This window comes from Gekko japonicus, unplaced genomic scaffold (assembly GCF_001447785.1).
Source record: "Gekko japonicus isolate JY-2015 unplaced genomic scaffold, Gekko_japonicus_V1.1 scaffold156, whole genome shotgun sequence".
Classification (NCBI taxonomy): domain Eukaryota; kingdom Metazoa; phylum Chordata; class Lepidosauria; order Squamata; family Gekkonidae; genus Gekko; species Gekko japonicus.
This window is the reverse complement of record NW_015166424.1, coordinates 927,360-946,930: the sequence shown is the minus strand read 5'-3', so window position 1 is coordinate 946,930 and position 19,571 is coordinate 927,360. Positions and strand designations below refer to the sequence as shown.

Here is a 19,571-nt window from a genome sequence, read left to right as displayed (position 1 = left end):
GTTCAAGGGAAGCAACAACTGAACACTGATGGCTTGAGACATTAGAACTAGACTAGCTGAAACACTACAAAGCAAAGAGCAATCTTATCGTAGCTGTCAGGTGATGGATGAGATGACAGCAAAAGTCTTTTCATCTGTACTAGTCATGGTGCCCTATCCATCTTGAAGAGTGTTGGCACACAGAATTGGCAAGGTTTGTTCCCTGAAGGCTGCCAAAGGAAACAAAGACAGAATTTGACCTTAGGTGGTAAAGGCCTGCTTGTGAAGGGCATAACCTAACTTCTAAGAATTTTCTTTCAAAAGGAATCTGTAGTTCATACAGTTACCAACTACTCATATTTCAGTCACATTGAGTGTAACTACTGATAGCGAAGGTGGGATATGCATTTTCTAATAGAAATAAAAACAAATACTTACGTGAGACAATTGGTCAGAATTTCGATTACCTTTCTCATTTTGTTTTAACCTTTGTTTTAAATTAGAATTTTCAGTGCATCATTGTATGGTGACACGACTATAGCAAGTAGTCGCATTTGCCTCCTAAAACTGAAATGATTCTTACCGATCTGCTCAGTGCATTAACATCTGAATGTAATCTTTGTCTATATTTCAGATTTCATTCAAGAATTTCATAAATACCACTCTATTGTTACTGATATTAATCATTCCTCTCAGTGCAGTGCCTGTCCCATATGGCTTTTCCCCCTGTGAGTCCCATAGTCCTTGCTAAAAAAATTTGATGGTGAACAGTTAGAAAATTGATAGGATTCAACCCAGTACATTGTTGGTATAACTCCCTGCATGTACTAGAAAGGTTAAAGGAAATACCTCCAGTGACAGAACAGTGACTTATACTATAGGTTCAGCAATACAACTTTGTCCTTTTCCTTTCTTTAAGCGTGCCATATTTTTTCTGCCAGTTTACATTATCTTGCAAATATTAAGGGTGGAGCATTAGGACTCCGAGTCCTGAATCCAATACAATGTTACAAAATGGGATTTTGCAAGAAGTGTACCATTTCTGCTGGGCATTGTGCCTTTCCCCATGCAGCCCAGGGCCAACTTTTGTGGATATGTTGACAAAGGGATGATAACAAACTAAGACCACTGATGTCTCAGTTGTGCTTCATTCTTGGGGCCCTTTGGATCTTTTGATTCATTTTGGACTAAGGATGAGCACAAACCTGCCCACAACCCTAAATTTATGACTAAAATCGCCTGGGTTGTGGTTCAGGAGCTGAGGTCTATGTGATCTCACCTCAATGACCCTCCATGTGGTTTTTGGAGGTTCAGGCATCTTGTGGGGTGTGTTGGCACTGGCAGCATCTGCGGCGGACATGCTGGCACTGGTCAGTTACAATTGTCAAAGCTACAGGGGTGGGCTTCTGCAGCCATAGCAACACTAATAGTAGCCCTCCAAAGCTCAACAGGCAGCACTGGCCACCAATAAGAAAGCTCCCATTCTGCTCTATGGGAGCAGAGTGATATACATCCCCAGCTCACAAGCAGCCAGTATTTTCCATTGGCAGCAGGCATGTTGCGCGTTAGTTAGAGGTAGAGGCAGAGGCAGAGGCAGAGAGGGAAGGGAACTGGAAGTCATTGGTTCCTTGCCTGAGGAACCCCCCCCCCCCCATTGGGCTTTGTGACTACTGGCTCTAGCTGGCTGGGATTGTGTGAGTTGGAGTGGAGTCAGGGCTCTGAGCCACCTCTACTCATGCTGGGCAGAGGGGCTTAGCTGCCAGTTGCTTTGCCAGAACACCCCCTCTCATAGTTTTTTTCTGAACACCTCTGAGAGTTTGATGCCTTTAGCTTCCGTTCAACACACTCTTGAATCTGCAGCTGTGGTTTCCACAGAGAGTACTTTCCTGGGGACACATGTTTTGGGGGCTGTACCTTGCCCCCCCTCAATCCAATCGTCACCAAACTTGGAGGGCAGGTAGAGGAGAGTTAGCTGGAGACTTGCTGCTAGTTTGGCATCTCTAGCCCACAGGGAGGTCATTGTACTACATCATGAACCTCACAAAATGAACCAGTTTGGTAAATGGGAAGGTCTGTGTAAGTTCGTGGTTTGTGTGGCTCCACAAACTGAAATGAGCCTCCATTTTCCCGGTTCGTGCTCATCCCTATTTTGGACTACTGCTGCCTTATGCTGGCTTCCAAGAGCAGTGCATTTCACCTGTCAAGGAGTGTAGATGCCAGAGATCAGTGCCAGCCATTAGAATGTCACAAGAGCACAAGCCTCCCCAGATGGATCAAGCCACTGTTTTTGCACATGTTACTATGGAGGTGGGTTAGAGGGACTGTCAGTCACTGAAGACCTTTGGCCAGCCTACTGCACAACATGATTGATTCCATATGCAATACAATGCAACGCAGCCTCTTGCGTAAGGGGATCCTTGGCAAGATCACAAGAATCAGGGTGGGCTGCTTATTGCCACAGATGTTCTCTGGCAGAAACTTACACAATATTTGGCTACAATATCTTCTGGCTGACGCAGTAAATCTCACACATGCCTGAGCATGAAAAGCTAACTAATGATAGTTTTGAAAATGTTGCCAGTTTGAACTTTTTAGTCAGAGCTCAGCACAAACCTTTTTAAAAATCTATCAGAGAACTAAGCAAGGACGACATCTTCAGAATACCTCTGCTTCATTAACTACAATTTTAAACCAATATTCTTCCATGGGTGTCAGATAATTCATGTGTTTCTTTTTCCAAGTGGCTTGAAGTTCCAATAATTTTTTTTAAAAAAGGAGTGAAGTAAGAGCCACTTCATTAAATAATACACATGCTTGTCTGAGGGCTGAAAAGGATATAGTATAGTACAACCATATCAAACACTTCATCATATCAATCTTCGATGTTTCTAGTACATGCAGAAATTCTGCTGCCTGTCACCATGATCCTAGAATCACTTCACTCGAAATAGTATGTCAGCTTTAGTTTGACTGCTCACAAAAATGTTTTATAGGTTACCACATAACTCTCACTCTTGCTATATTTTCCCTGCAGCATTCAGGAGGACAGCTTCTCAAACAGCAAACTTTACTTCAGCTCTCTCTCTTTTCCATTTACAGGAGAGCTGCGCCCTCTGCTGAATTTTCTGTGGACAGAACACGCCATCTGATGTCTTTCCTTACCATGCTAGGGCCCAGTCCAGACTGGAATGTAGGATTGTCAGCTGAGGACTTGTGTACCAAAGAATGTGGGTGGGTCCAAAAGGTCATTCAAGATCTGATACCATGGGATGCCGGCACTGACAGTGGAGTTACCTATGAGGTATTTGAGAATACTTATCTTTGCTTAGAATGAATTCTCTGTTATTTGACTGAATCATGCAAAATCTTCTGGCCACATCTGCTGTTTCCTTTTCGGTGCCACAGTGGCCAAATGAAAGAAGGTGAGAATTTCTTAGGGGAATGGCAGATTTAACCCTCTCCCCCCCCAAAAAAAAAATACCACTGTTCAGACTGAATAGCTTCCACCAATCATGAGGAGATTCTTGTATGTCATGTCTGACCAGCACAGGTTAAGGTAGATCCAATGTGATACAGTGGTTAGAGTGTTGGATTTAGATGAAGAGAGACAGTTTCAGATCTCTACTCAGCCACACAACTCTCTTGGTAACATTTGGGCAGATCGCTTGCCACATTCAGATGCCACAGTAAACCATAGTTTATAAAGCACAATTTGCTTGACCCCTGGTTAGTTGTGATGGCTGAATGCTGATAATCCTGCAAACTAGAATTTATGGGTTAGCACCAAACCAGAGTTTGAAACTAGGGTTCATGTTTGGGTTGTAGACTAATTCCAATTACTAATTGTAACTGTGATTGTTGTAACATATGAGCAAGAAACACACAGGGATTTGTAACTAACCAGGTTTAAAGAAGCTACAGTTTATCATGATGTCTGAATTCAGCTACTACCTCTTTAGCTTACCCTTTCTGACTGAGTGGTTTTGAGGACAAAGGGGAGGGAGGATATGCTTCCCTGAACTCTTTGGTCCCTGATCCTCTGGTAAAAGTCTACTACACTGCACTAGTTGTAGCATGTAACAGGTCCTTAGGATGAAGAGTGTTCCTCAGAACACAGCATAGTTGGCAACTTTAGTGGCAAGTACCACTTTTTGGGCATATGCCAAAACATTAAACTTCTGAGCCAGCTCCAATCCTTTTTCATAATCTGGTTCCTTTATTTGTGGGGAGGGAGCGACAAAGAGTTGACAATGTGACTCATGCATAGGGAAGGCTAGTTATGGCACTGATACACCATTGGCTTTAGCAGATTGTGTAAATTAAAAATTACTTTGCTGTTTTGTAGAAATCAATGGGATGAACACCAGCATAATTGACTATTGGATTCCTGTGAGCTTCATCCTGTGGATTACATTAGCTCCCACAGTTTCTAAACAGAAGCCCCATCCTGTTAACTGCTTGCATCTGCTTTCAGGGAGTGTTTGTGTCTCAAAGGCCTAGATGACACAAACAAAAGAGACCACAGGACCCCATCCTTTCTTAAACTCCATGCCATATCTGTGAATCCATCATTACTCCTAGTACACACCCACTGAGCAACAATAAGGGCAGAAAGCATACCTCCATCACTAACGTGAGTCTGGGTCTCATGACAGATTCTGTGAGCTGAAAAACAAACCAGAATCACACAGTGTAAAACCTAATAACAAGCAACCACTGTGATTCATGGCTACTGTATTTTATAGTTCATAAAAATACAAATAGTCCTTACATATCTCTTAGATAACAGAAAATCCTTACAACTAATAATGTGATCCTATATCACAAAAATCAGAAAAGTCCCTTTGTGATATTGTAGAACAGTTTCAGTAGTAAGTGACAAGCATCTAGATGTAAGTCCATTCCATAGTTGATCTTCCTCAGAAGTTATTCATAGTAGATCTTCCTAAGAAATTCTCTCCCTAAAATTAAAAATAATTATTGTAACACAAAGAAGACCACACAGCTAAATGGAAACTTAGTGTTATAAAGGAGCGTATGCTGTGTTATTTAAACCTACTTCTTGTTTACAACTCAACTTTTACACAAGAAGCAAACCAGTCCATTAATGTTTCCTTAATTGGGTACAAAGCCTTCTGCTGTAATACTCGCTGGCAAAATGCTGTCTAAACATGCTGGCAACATACCCATCTTAAGAAAAACTATCCCCTATAATTCCATAAGCTGCATGTGTAACTACCAAAACCTTAAAGGTATAGATCACAATCATAACCATTATCAAAGTTATGATCAAGCTAATATAATATAGTTCATATATTGAAACTCATCACAAAGATAGATACTTTACAAAGTAGTCCGAAAAAGTAGCTTCTACAAACTGTAATACTAAAAGGGCAATATATGTTGTTATATGCCCATGCCAGCTTCTATATATTAATATAAGTGTACATGTTGTAAATATACGCATTATAGAACACAGATCACGAATCAACAATAGAAATCTGGAAGCACCTTTGGTAGTACATTTTGTAGAAAAGGGACACTGCCGTCAAGAGGCAGCTTGGATGTATAGGTTAAAAACATATATGCCTAATGAACTTAATACAAATTTGGATCCATCATGTTATATATAGGAGCTACTTTTCTAGAGCCTCTTTGTAATGTATCTATATTGCATTTATGATAAGTTGCCATTTAAGATATTGTTATATTGGATTATTAAGGGTACTGTTTAAAATGTTGTGAATACTTGAGGTAATAATATATGAACTATATTATATTAGCTTGATAATAAAATTGATAATGTTTATAATTGAGATCTGTACATTTAAGGGTTTGGTAGTTACATACACACAGCAGTATGGAATAATAGGGGATAGTTTTTCTTCAGATGGTTATGTTGTTAGCATGTTTAGACAGCATTTTGTAAGAAGGCTCTGTGCCTGATTAAGGAAACGTTAATAGATTGGCTTGCTTCTTGTGTAAAAGCTGAGTTGTAAATTAGAGGTAGGTTTAAATAACACACCATATGCTCCTTTATAACACTAAGATTCCATTTAGCTGTGTGTTCTTCTTTGTGTTATAATAATTATAGTTAATTTTAAAGAGAGAATTTCTGAGGGAGATCTACTATGAATAACTTCTGAGGAAGATCAACTATGGAACGGGCTTACATCTAGATGCTTGTCATTTACTACAGAAGCTGTTCTACAATATCACAAGGAAGAGACTTTTCTAATTTTTGTGATACAGCACATTATTAGTTGTGAGAATTTTCTGTGATATATAAGGACATGAGTTGGACATGACTGAATGGCTAACAACAACAAGGACCATTTGTATTTTTTTATGAACTATAAAATACAGTAGTCACGAATCACAGTGATTGCTTGTTATCAGATACTATGAGCTCTTATATAGCTCATAGACTCAGCTGTTATATTTGGGAAACAAAAATGAAGAAATCCTGTAATAAAAGCAGGGTGTTAACATTACATAAACTTAGTATCCCCCAAGCAGCACAGGCATAATAACGTTAGTACAGACAAAGGATCAATAAATTGTAATTAAACATTGGACTGTCCCTCAGGGACAGAGGAAGAAAGCTGAATTTCAAGTAAAAACTGTTTTATTTAATTTTGTATAGAAGTTTAATGCCCTATATTGTATAGAGACAATATGCACTCCATGACCTTACAGGTGAAAAAATATAGTTCTTCATTTGCTTCTTTGGAACCACTTCCTTGCTAAGAAAAAAAAAGTGCAATATTAAAAAGATCAAAATATCTCTATGGGAGTCAATAAATGATGTGTAATACAGTTTTTATAACTCTTCTAAAACCCACAACAGGCAAAGTTGCCTGCCTCCATTAAGGCACAAAGTACTGATCTAGGACCTGTATGTTTGTCCCTAAGCAGGGTCAGTACTTGGATGGGAGACGATCAAGGAAGACTTTTCAGAGGAAGGCAACAGCTAACCACCTCTGCTTAATCACCTATCTTGAAAACTTTATGGGATCAACATAAGTCGGCTGCAACTTAATGACATTTTACACACACACACACACACACACACACACACACAAAATGAGCAGTCATCACCCTCATAACCTGGAAGGAAAACACAAGACATTAGCATATAGATTAAACTAGGATCTACAGATGTGGATATGGAGATCTTCAAATAAATTTGTTTATTCCTTTATGTTATTTATAGCTCACCTTTCTCTTTGAGACTCAAGCAGGATCACAATGAGGACTGCCAGTTTCCAGGTGGCAGAAGAAAAATAATGTTGTTTTTTTCATGCCATCAGTGACAGAGTGACATCAGTTCTGGGAAAACCCCAGAAGTGATGGCAGTCAGCTCTGGTGGTTCCTAAAAAGGCATTGTGTTACTTCCAGGTTTCCCCCAGAAGTGATGTCACACCATTGACACTGGTGCCTCCTCCCAAGTTCCCACCACCTGGACTCTCACCAGTTGCCAGGCTGCACTTGACAACCCTAGTCACATGACATAAAATAATGCAATCACCATAAAACATCCAATAAACAATGTAATAGAACTAAGATAAAATGTTTGGAAAAAAATACAAAAAGAAAAATATATTAGACATGCCAATAATGGAATTACAGAAATAGAAAACAATGCAATAAGAGCAGAATAATACATATAATAAACATTGGCATAGACTACTGAACCATTCTGCCTGAACCATTCCATTATATTGTGGCTCTATTCACTTTCTAAAAATCTCCCCCTGAACAATTCTCTTTTACATAGTTTGCAGAATGCCAGAAGAGTAGGAGCCTTCCTGACTTCCTCAGGCGGGCCATTCCACAAGGTGAGAGCCAAATGTATCAGCAGCTATCAATCTTACCCAATTGCATGGTTCCACCATTATTAGGCTTTGCTCAGATGAGTGAAGCTGTTCACAGTGGAGCATAGCAGGAGATATGGTCTTGCAGGTATCTGAGGCCAATCAGATATATGGGCCAATCAGTATGTTCATCATCAATGTTCCCTCTAAGCTGTGGAGTCTTGTGAGCAAAAATTCTACTTAGTGAGCTACTGGCGTTAAAGTTGTGAGCGAGCAATTTAGCTACTGCATAAACTAGTCTGCTCTGGAGCCATCCTTTCTGAGCTAAGAGAAAAATGTGTGAGCTGGAGGCTAAAAACCTGTGAGCTAGCTCACACTAACTCAGCTTAGAGGGAACACTGTTCATCATCCATGTCTGTATGTTGGAATAAGGATGTCATGTAAACATAAAGACACTCTGGAATTAATTGAACTTTTTAGGATCCCAACCTTTCTGAGGTTCAAGGGCCACAGAGAGTTTCATGTAAGTAACCTGCCCCATTCCCTCCAGTTATGAGGACTGATGTTTGTGCATACCTTCACTGCACAAATGGAGCCTCCCCCAACACTGGAAAGCATGGAACCTTAATTTTTCATACATTTCTGGATGCATGGCACACTGGAGATTCCATATACACACTGGAGCTACTTGTTCAGGGTAATAACATTTGCTGGTGGTGACAGGCTATCGAGCTTTTAAAAAACAGAACAAGCTAAGCTTACAATTTTTTGCATTGCCTGTTACCTGTGATAAACCAATGACTTTGTTTTCAGTTTTCTTTACTAAACAATCCAAAGTGATAGCAAAGTGATACTAATATGTAAATCAATATGTGCATACCTCAGTAAGTGATTCTAACATTCTGTTAAAAGAAAGCAGACTATTTTGAAGGCAGTCCGATGAGCATGCACTGAAGATAATTTGTCACGGTTTATGAACATCCATGCTAAGATAACCAGTGCTGTGTGCCATTTTCTAACCAAGGCTTCTGCAGCACAGTGTAGATATGAGTTTGGTGATTCACAGCAGAATGCCTGACACCTTACTGTTCAGTCATATTGCTCAGTGGGCTCTTATCATACTTCCTGCCTCCTATCATTTTGTACTGTTTAGGGGAGTTATTTTTCCAAGCTCTATATTGCCTTCCCACAGAAGTTGTTGTTAGAATCCACCCCCCATGCGTTTTTCTCATTTTACATTTACTATTCAACCTCCTCTCCAGGCTCATTTCTTACTATATCCTCGCTGTAGGTCAATAGTTCCCAAGTTGTTATTTCCTGGAGTTTATAAATGAGTTGTTTACTTTCTCTCCCAGTGCATTAATAAAGATGCCTGCAGAATTCTGAACCAAAACAAGTTGCTAACTAGTGTAGCAGTTATTATTATGCTTTGAAACAGACTCTTGAACCAAAATAATGAAGATGAACCAGTCTGGAAAATCACCTCAAAATGCATAAACAAGTTTACTATTCTCATTTTAGCACACCATACCATACCATAAACAAATAATTAAATTGGCATTGGGAGTCCACCGCTACCAGGCAATTAGATTGCTTATACTGACATTTGACACTGAAAGGAAGACAATATATTAGACAAGCCCTTGACTGAATATATTGGCAGTACAGTCCTATGGATCAGCTTTGCTTGCAACAGGGCACTTTGAGATCTTCAGGTATACCATTTATAATACATTTTAAGTAATCCATGGTAGTTATGGTTGCCTTAACAAGCATTCAGTGGCCCCATGTACAGCATCTGATTAGACCTGTTTTAAACAGATATTTGTGTAAAAAATTAGTTTAATAATTAGATTTTAAATAAATTGGAATAAAATTGGATAACCCAATAATCTAATTGGATTATATGTGATTGTTTTTTAAAAAAAAAATTGCCCCAAATATAATATATGCTGCATAGAAACAGCAGTGCATTGGACCGGCTGACTGACCTGCACTGCTTGGTGCAAGGGTTTACCTGGTTTATTTGATGAAGAACTAGATGCAGATTTCATCCCTGACTCACCCAGATACCATTTCTACACTAATGCCGAACAGGGAAAGATAGCTGTGTGATAAAGATACTCTGCTCAAAATATATATGTGAGAAGGGTTGGTTCAAAGGATGGGATCCAAGTTCCAAATACTAGCAGAGACCAGTGTACCCTCTAAGCTGAGTTAGTGTGAGCTAGCTCACACTTTTTTAGCCTCCGGCTCACACATTTCTGTCTTAGCTCAGGAAGGATGGCTCCAGAACAAACTAATTTATGCAGTAGCCAAATCGCGCACTCACAATTTCAATGCCAATAGCTCACAAAGTAGAATTTTTGCTCACGAGACTCCACAGCTTAGAGGGAGCACTGGCAGAGACACAGATTTGCATCTTCCTGAAGCTATGCTATAGGGTCTCCTAGTTTATTCAGAGCCATTTAGAGTCATGTATTCATTAAGGAAAGAGGCATGGTCCAAAAGGAAGTAAGAAAATGGAGCATCATCGTAACACATTATATCATGGACAATGCCATCCTAATCAAAGTGATGTCCTTCTAAACCCATTGACCCCCTAACAGACTTATGTAACTCTATTTAGGATGGTATTGCAAGGTCTGAACCAATGTGTGCATTATAATGTGAAACATTAATTTTAAATAATAGGAAACTTCCATAAACTTGCTGTGTGTGGTATAAACTATCAAGAAATATCTCAGAAGGGAAACAACATAGGATTAACACATGATATCTACAGGCAAGTTATTACTTGATGCTAAAGCCAATAAATGATAAATGATATATATATATATATGAATTCTGCAGTTACTCCAACCATGTCATGCCCCTCCACAGACCTCTACACTTTCTTGCTGTACAGTCACAGATCCACCATGTTTATCACTTTTAAAGCCCTCCATTGCCTCACTCCCTTATCTCATTGATATATATCCCAGACATTACTACTTCATTTCCATCACTCAGCTATTCAAACATCTCCTGTTTTCTGACATTGCCCCATTGCCCCACTTATGTCCGGAACGGTCTTCAAGACCAACTGTATGATGTTACTTCTTTCTGTTCCTTCAAATCCCTCAAACCCATTTTGTGAATGATACCTTCCATAAGAACATAAGAGAAGCTCTGATCTATCAGACCAATGGTCCATCTTGTCCAGTATTTTGTCTCACAAAGAGGCCAACCACTTCCTCTGGAGGTCCAGCAACAGGGAATAGTGGCCAAGGACTCTCCTGGCCTCTATTCCTGGCACTGATATTCAAAACTTTACTGTTTCTGAATATGGAGGTTCCCCTCAGTCATGGTTAGTAGCCATTGATCCTCCATGAATCCATTTAATCCTTTTTAAAGCTGTTTATTCCTGTGACCATCAATACATCCTCTGGCAGCAGATTCCACATTTTAATCACTGTGTAAAGTAGTATTTCCTTTTTTCCGTCCTGAACCTGCTGCCCATCAGTTTCTTTGGATACCCACAAGTTCTAGTATTTTGGGAGCGGGAGAAAAATTTCTCTTTATCAACTCTCTCTACCCTATGCATAATTTTATTGTGACGGGCCTCTCCTGGGTGCTGGGGGGGGGTTCCACCGGTGGCCGTGGCGTCTGGCTGGCTTGTGCTGGCAGTCGGGGTGGGTTCACAAAAGGGAGCTGCGATAGGACCTCAGAACAGCAGGGAACGGGGTTAGCAGCACCCCTCAGGTCCCTCTGCCCCGTGAGCTGGAGATCACTCGCCCCTTTGCTCTCTCTCTAGCCATCGTGCGTAGTGTCTCCTTCTCATGTTCTTCCTCCCCGGTCCTCTCAAAGAGCCCCTCTTTTTATTCTCCCTGCTCTCCGGGTGCCGCGGCCAGCTTCTGCTTTCACCCAGTGGGGCCTGAGTCACGCCTCTCAAGGCAGGGGCGCCACGGGGTTCGCTGGGCGGGCCTCACCCTGCCGGTGGTGCACCTCTTGCCTGGGCCCACAGGAGCCGCCCCGCTGCGTCCCCCGTGGGGCTGTGCTGTCGATTCTCCCCGGCTTGTCCACCACTCCTGGGGTGAGTCAGGGTGCGGGTATGCCTCCGGGGGTGGGAGGGATCGTCCTGGGGCCGGTGAACCGGGACATTTATAAAACTCTATCATGTGCTGCCCCCCCCCAATTGTCTCTTTTCTAAACTGAAAAGTCCCAGGCTCCTCAGCCTTTCCTCATAGGAAGGGTGCTCCAACACCCTAATCATCTTGGTCGCCCTCCTTGGTTGCCCTCCTTTTCCAGCTCTGCAATGTCCTTTTTGAGATACGGTAACAAGAACTATACACAGTATTCCAAATGAGGACACACCATAGATCTATACAGGGGCACTCCAATATCAGCCATTCTATTTTCAATCCCTTTCCTAATAATCCCCTACATAGAGTTTGCCTCTTTCACCATTGCAGCACACTGGGTTGACACTCTTCATTGAGCTATCCACTACAACCCCAAGATCTTTTCCCCCTCTCAGTCTCAGCAAGTTCAGACCGCATTAGCCTATCCTTGAAGTTGGGATTTTTTTTTGTCCCAATGTGCATCACCTTACACTTACCAAAACTGAACTTCATTTGCCACATTGTCGTCCACTTACCCAGTTTGTGGAGGTCCTCTTGGAGCTCTTCACAGACAGTTGTATAACCATTTAGTCCCCATGCACTACCAAAACTTAAAAGTAAGCATAACAGCAATGCGTTTTCTTCCTCAGTTTTCCCCCCTCTCCCTGCTTCATTGTCTCCCCTGCATCAACCTGTAGATGCATGCAGAGCAGGGACCTGTAAAGTGCAAAGTACATGGATGGTGCAACAACAGCATTGACTTGCAGAAATGTGGAAAATATGAAAACTTTGAATAAGAACCCTAAAATATACTCTAGACTGGAACAAATCACTGTTGCCTCTTCAGTAGTGAAATACAATGCTTCTTTATTATTTACTCCTTCATGTATATGACTCCACTTGCTTATCTTTCCATCTCTCTTTGTGCTGCCCCCAGCCAGCGTTTAACTGTAGCAAAGTAGAACTGCCATATGTCTTTAAGAGCAGTTGCCTCTGGGAATTGAAGTCTTTAGTTAGACATCCAAAAGCATTCCTGTGACTGGCTGATCAACAGTCATTTCCTGCACCCAGAGACGCGGGAATTTGAGTTTTACAGCCTTCTTCCCATTCCTTTGTCTACGCTTTACACGGCAAGGAGGTCGGAGTACTCTATCTTTTTCACTGTTCCGTGGGTGCAGGAAATGACTGTTGATCAGCCAGTCACAGGAATGCTTTTGGATGTCTAACTAAAGACTTCAATTCCCAGAGGCAACTGCTCTTAAAGATATATGGCAGTTCTACTTAGCTACAGTTAAAGGCTGGCTGGGGGCAGCACACTCTTGAAAGATGAGATACAGACAGACAGACCGGCCGACAGACAGACAGATAGATCTTATAACATTTGTAGAGCATCTCCCTGTATTCTGTAATGGTGGATTGATGAACTGTCCCAGAAATTAAAAACAATGCCCTCCACTCAAATGTGAGTTTCTAGTGGATGATTCTGATTTGATTGGGAACACAAAGAATTCAGTAAGATACTTCTTGTAGTTTATCTGACAAAGCAAAGTATGCATTTCTTAATATGCTTCTTCTGCCACCTACCTGCTTTCTATAGTCATTGTCTCAAAGAAGTTTGGAAAGGCTGGGCTTCTGATTTTTAAAATGATATATAATGAATCAAATAAATTACTAACTTTTATTGCCAAGCAAACAGAGATTCTTCTCATCATTTTTAAAGTTTAAATATTTCTGTGCCTTAAAAGTTGGTTACTTAACCTGAAATCATGAAATCTTGTGGTTAGAGCATCAGGTATATGAAGATGAAACAGAGTTTCCTACATTGCAAATTTTGAACATGTTTCGGTGGAAACTGCAAACACTAGGACACTATTTATTTAATTAGTTAATTAATTTGCATTATTTATAGCCAACCTTTCTCGCTAGGACTCAAGGCTGCTTACACAGAGAAAGCCCATACAATCAACAGGATGGGACACCCAATAAACAATGCAATGGGACTTGGATTATAGAAAACTGGAACCAACTAGAAATATGAGAACAGAGCTGTAGCAAAGTATAAGTATTAACATGATGTTTTAAATGATCCAAAAATTACATAGTTGGATCCCCAGTTCTGCAAGCTCCAGCCTGTCACCAACCAGCTGACCAGTGGGGAGGACCCTGCCCCCAATCAGACGTCCCTGTGCATCATCAACAATGCACTGATGTCACTTCCGGATGTGACATCATTGTGTCAGCAGTGTCAGGGGCGATGCTCTACTTTTTGGGTAAAACTCCATGGTTTGTAACCATTTTTACCATAGAGTTTTGCCCAACAAGTAGAGTGTTGCCTCGACATTGCTGATGCAGTGATGCACTTCCGGAAGTGACATCAGTGTGTTGCTGATGTCCCTGCCCATCCCTGGAACACCCCCCACATCCCCCAGGCACCTGGCAATTATCGGTAGTTGTCATCAGAAAAAGAATGTGGCCATCAGAAAAAGAATGTGGATGGGCAATGATTGATCTTGCCCATTTGCAGGGTGGCACCTACAGATGGCTCTAATCAGATGAGTGAAACTGTCATGGCGGAGCATAGGGGGGCAGGCAGTCCTGCAGATATGAGGACTAAGGCCATGAAAGGCTTTGTATGTGATAGCTAGTACCTTAATTTGAGCCTGGCAACTGATAGGCAGGAATGGAGGAAATGTAGAATGAGCAGGGCTATTTTGGGGCAGGAACGCACAGGAACGGAGTTCCGGCTGGCTTCAGAGTTGGCCACGCCCACTACAGCCAAAACCTCTGCGTGTGTGGCTACAGAGGGAAGGCCTGGAGAACAATACCCCCCCAGCAACTCCAAGGTGGGCAGGCCAGGGGGGCCCTGAAAGGATCAGGGAGGCATTCCAATGCCTCCCTGTGCTTTCCCTGGCCTGTCCAAGGGCCGGTTTGCCCGGGTGCCCCGCAGCCACGGGGCACCTGGGCAAACCAAGGGAAGGCATGGGGGTGTGGCCTTATATGCAAATGCGCAGCACTGTCAGGGTGTGGCCTAATATGCTAATGAATTTCTGCTGTTGGGTGTGGCCTATTATGCTAATGAGTTCCTGCTGGGCTTTTTCTACAAAAAAAGCCCTGAGAATGAGAGTAATATGTATGTTCCATCTAGCTCCTGATAATAGCCGAATTGTGGCATTCTGCACCAACTGGACTATGCATGTTGATTTTGAGGGGAGACCAATGTAAAGTGCATTACAGCAGTCTGTTCTTGATGTTACTATGGCATGGATCCAGATGGGCAGCTCAGCTGTATCAAGATAGAGGACCACCTTCTGGGCTAGACTTTTTTTTTGCAACTGCATTAACTTGCTTCTCCAGTGATAACGTTGGGTCCAGTATAACCCCAAGGCTCTTAACTTGTTAGCAGTCTGAGTAAGCAAGGGTCAGCTGAACTCCATCAGAAGTGGGGAATACAATGTGCTTCTAGATCTCTGCCTTCCCGAACCTCTGTGTTTCCAGGGTTCACTTTCAATTTTGTTCACTCCTAGCCATTTAACCAAAGCATCTAGGCATTGATTTGAGACTCCTACCACATCATCAGGTGATTTCCATAAAGATATACAGAGCTGGGTAACATCAGTATATTGATGACAGCCACCACCCCCAACCTGTGAATGATTTGTCTGTACTATGCTAACATAATATTATGTTAATTTCATAACAGACTATGTTAACTTCAAGATAACATACCACTCCAGGTCTTAGAACTGAAGAGCTGACACACTCTTTACACCCACCAGGCCCCAGACAAAACATAGGACACAGTCAGAGCATTTTTTTTAGAAAAATCCCAGCAGGAACTCATTAGCATAATAGGCCACACCCAACAGTAGAAACTCATTACCATATTAGGCGACACCCCCATGCCTTCCCTTGGCTTGCCTGGGCAAGCCAGCCCTTGGACAGGATGGGGGAAGCATTTAAATGTCTCCCCGATCCTTCCAGGGGGGGCCCTGCCCCCTGCCTCGGAGTCGCTGGGGGGTTTGCTCTCCAGGCCTTCCCTCTGTAGCCACGCACACAGAGGTTTTGGCTGTAGTGGGCATGGCCAACTCTGAAGCCAGCCAGAACTCCGTTCCTGTGCGTTCCTGCCCAAAAATAGCCCTGCGAGTCATTCTACATTTCCTCCATTCCTGCCTATCAGTTGCCTGGCTCAAATTAAGGTACTAGCTATCACATACAAAGCCTTTCATGGCCTTGGTCCTCATATCTGCAGGACTGCCTGCCCCCCTATGCTCCGCCATGACAGTTTCACTCATCTGATCAGAGCCATCAGCAGGTGCCACCCTGCAAATGGGCAAGATCAATCATTGCCCATCCACATTCATTTTCTGATGGCCACATTCTTTTTCTGATGGCAACTACCTATAATTGCCAGGTGCCTGGGGGATGTGGGGGGTGTTCCATGTTAAACCCAGCCGGAACTCCAAAAATAGCCCTGGACACAGTACTCCAGCCAGAGAACTTTGCCGCCACTCAAGAAGGGATTGGAGTCAAGAGGATTAAAGTTCTTCAGCAACAAGTTCCCCAGGCACAGTCATGGCTGCAAGCCTTATGGCCCAGCCCTTTGCAAGCTCTGAGGGCTTTTCAAAGGAGCAGGGTTTAGTGAAGTTTCTGAACAGGCTCTACATTCTTCCCAGGAGATCTACACATGGATATACTCCACCTGTCTCATGAGAAAAAGCTGGCTGGGAACTTTGGGATATTTATTTTATTTTATTTTATTTATTTGTTAAACTTTTATCCCGCCCTCCTGGCCAAGGCCAGCTTAGGGCATCTTACAAACAGATAAAATCCCAAAATACATATAGGTAATAAATACAACATTAAAATACCATGTTAAACCCAGATATAATAATTAAATTCTAATCTTATGCGTCGGTACCACTGGCCTGCTTTGGATGTCATAAGATACTTCAGGTGTCACAAAGAGGGAATCGGCTCGGGCAGTTATTAGGGGTCCAGTGGATCAGGGCTCTTCGCCATACAATGTCAGTTGGCATTCCCGGTGGTAATAGCAGTAGTGGGGGGGGTGGCTCCAAAAGCCTGGTGGAAGAACTCCATTTTACAGGCCCTGTGGAACTGTAAGAGGTCCCACAGGGCCCTGGTCTCCTCTGGGAGCCCATTCCACCAGAGTGGAGCCACCACCGAAAAAGCCCTGGCCCTGGTCATCACCAGCCTGGCCTGTTTAATGCTCAGTGGACCAGTTGATTCTGGATCCATGATCGCAGCACTCTCTGGGGTACATATGGGGAAAGGCGGTCCCTCAGGTATGTAGGTCCCTGGCCATAAAGGGCTTTAAAGGTAAGAACCAGCACCTTGAAGTGGATAGAGAGTCCCATCAACAGCCTGGCTGTGGCATTTTGCACCAGCTGGAGCTTCCGGATCTGCGACAAGGGCAGCCCCATGTAGAGGGTGTTACAGTAGTCCAGTCTCAAGGTGACCATTGCATGGATCACTGTTGCCAAGTCACTGCATTCGAGGAAGAGAACCAACTGCCTAATCAGCCAGAGATGGTAAAAGGTTGACCTGGCAGTAGCTGCTTCCTGGGCCTCCATTGTCAGGGAGGCATCCAGGAGCACTCCCAGACTCCTAACCTCCGGCGCTGGCACCAGTGGTGCCCCATCGAAGGTCGGAAGCGGGATCCCTGCCCTCGGACTGCCACGTCTCAGGCACAGGACCCCTGTCTTCGTTGAATTCAATTTCAGCTGGCTCAGTCTAAGCCAACCAGCCACAGCTTGTAACACCCAATCTAGGTCTTCCAGTTTGGAGTCGGACTGGCTGTCCAACAACAGATAGAGCTGGGTGTCATCAGCATACTGTTGACAACCCAGTGCATGCCTCCGGGCAATCTGGGCAAGAGGGCGCATATAGATGTTAAAAAGCATTGGGGACAGCACTGCCCCTTGGGGCACTCCACATTCTAGTGGGTGTCTTTGGGACAGCTGATCCCCTAGTGCCACTCTTTGTCCCCAATCTTGGAGAAAGGAAGCAAGCTTCACTGTCTGTGAGGCAGTGGATCAGTAGCTGGTGGTCGACCCTGTCGAACGCAGCCAACAGGTCCAGCAGCAGCAGCACTGCCATTCCACCCCGATCCAGATGCCTCTGTGAGGGCGACCAGTGCCTTCTCTGTCCCATGACCCGGACAAAAGCCGAACTAGAAGGGATCTAAAATGGAAGCATCATCCCGACTTGCCACTGCCCTCTCTATTATCTTGCCCAAACATTCAAGACCCTGCACCTCGTGGCCCAAGAGTTCTGGTGGCCCAGATGCTGCACTGATGTACATTGGTATGTAGGAACCTGTTCAACCTACCACCATGCGAAGAAATGCCCAAGCAAGTCTGAAGGCTCGTTACAACCCTTGTCTACTTCCCCTAAGCTCTGACATACCTTCTTGATGGACTTTATAACTGAGATACTGCCATCAAAAGGATGCACCACCATCATGACTGACCACCAAGATTGCCCACTTTGTAGCCTGCCAAGGAATCCATCCTGCCTGAGCCTTCAAAGGAGCCCTCACCACTGCCCCCTGAAATAGTTACTAGGCCTCCACTGGGCAGGATACAGACCTGGGCCTATAGCCCCCCAGGGGACACTCTCACTCTGCAGAAATGGCAATGGCTGAAGGCTCAGGCTGAGGTGGCTCAAAGGAGGCAAAGTGCTTAACTGGCTGTACAGAACTCCATCCCACAGCCAAGCAGTGAGAACAATAATTCCTCACAGGATCCTGACCAAAGCACAGTGCAGTTGCAGGAGCTCAACATCTGCCAGCAGGGCAGCTGAGCCTAATTACCTCCCAGTCTTATTTAGACTGAGGCTGTAGAAAGCTGTCTTGCCAGATCAATAGGCACAAGCCCATGTACCAATTCCAGCTCCTTGCTGATGCACAGATCTGTGCCTTGTGTGACCCCTTGGCCAAATTGGAATCACACAGCCGGAGTCCAAGTTAGATGAATATCTGTTTACTGCAATTAAAACAGGAAATACAGGGGTGAGTACCTTACAGCACTTAGCAACACCAAGCTGTATTCTGCCTTATCCAGGAAGGGCAGAGGGTCTTATACCCCAAATGACATCACATATAATTTACGCATTCAAGAACCATTCATTGGTACCAAACAGTTAACATCATAAAAGCATCATTTGACTCTAAACCTTACTATTGGTCTCTCCTGATACTGGTGATGTATGTCAGTGATTGCATTTGTTTATCTGGTCTTCAGAACAATGGGAACATTAAAGAACACTGGGACCCTTTCTGGCCTTGCTTATGGAGAGCTAGCTGAGAAGGACTATGATTCACATTAAACTTGGCTCTTGGCGTCCTTGCAACTCCTAAATAACATTCCATTCTATCCTTATACTAATGCTGAAGTTGCCCCCGGAGTGCGGATATCTAAATCTGCACTTCGGGGGCACCTGGGGGGCCGGGGGAGGTTTGTGCACACGTGGGCCAGTCCCCACATGTGCACAAAAATAAAAAAAGTTAAAAAAAATTCGGGGGGAAGTTTAAATCCCCCCGAAAGTGCAAGAGCATCTCCTGCGCGTGCGCAGGAAACGCTCTGCGAACGCTGCCGCCTTCGCCGCCTCCTCCTCCTCCTCCTCCTCGGAGCCGGCGTGCATGCGTGCGTGC

At 43.4% G+C, this 19,571-nt stretch overlaps 1 protein-coding gene across 1 annotated transcript in view; it reads left to right on the top strand.

Annotated features, from left to right (window-relative positions):
* The window catches only part of SPON1 (spondin 1), a 470,884-nt gene that overhangs the window by 427,157 nt on the left and 24,156 nt on the right, over positions 1–19,571 (top strand). The window contains exon 8 of the mRNA XM_015411716.1: positions 3,079–3,280. Within this exon, the coding sequence (XP_015267202.1) occupies positions 3,079–3,280 (202 nt within the window). The remainder of the gene's footprint in view (positions 1–3,078; positions 3,281–19,571) is intronic.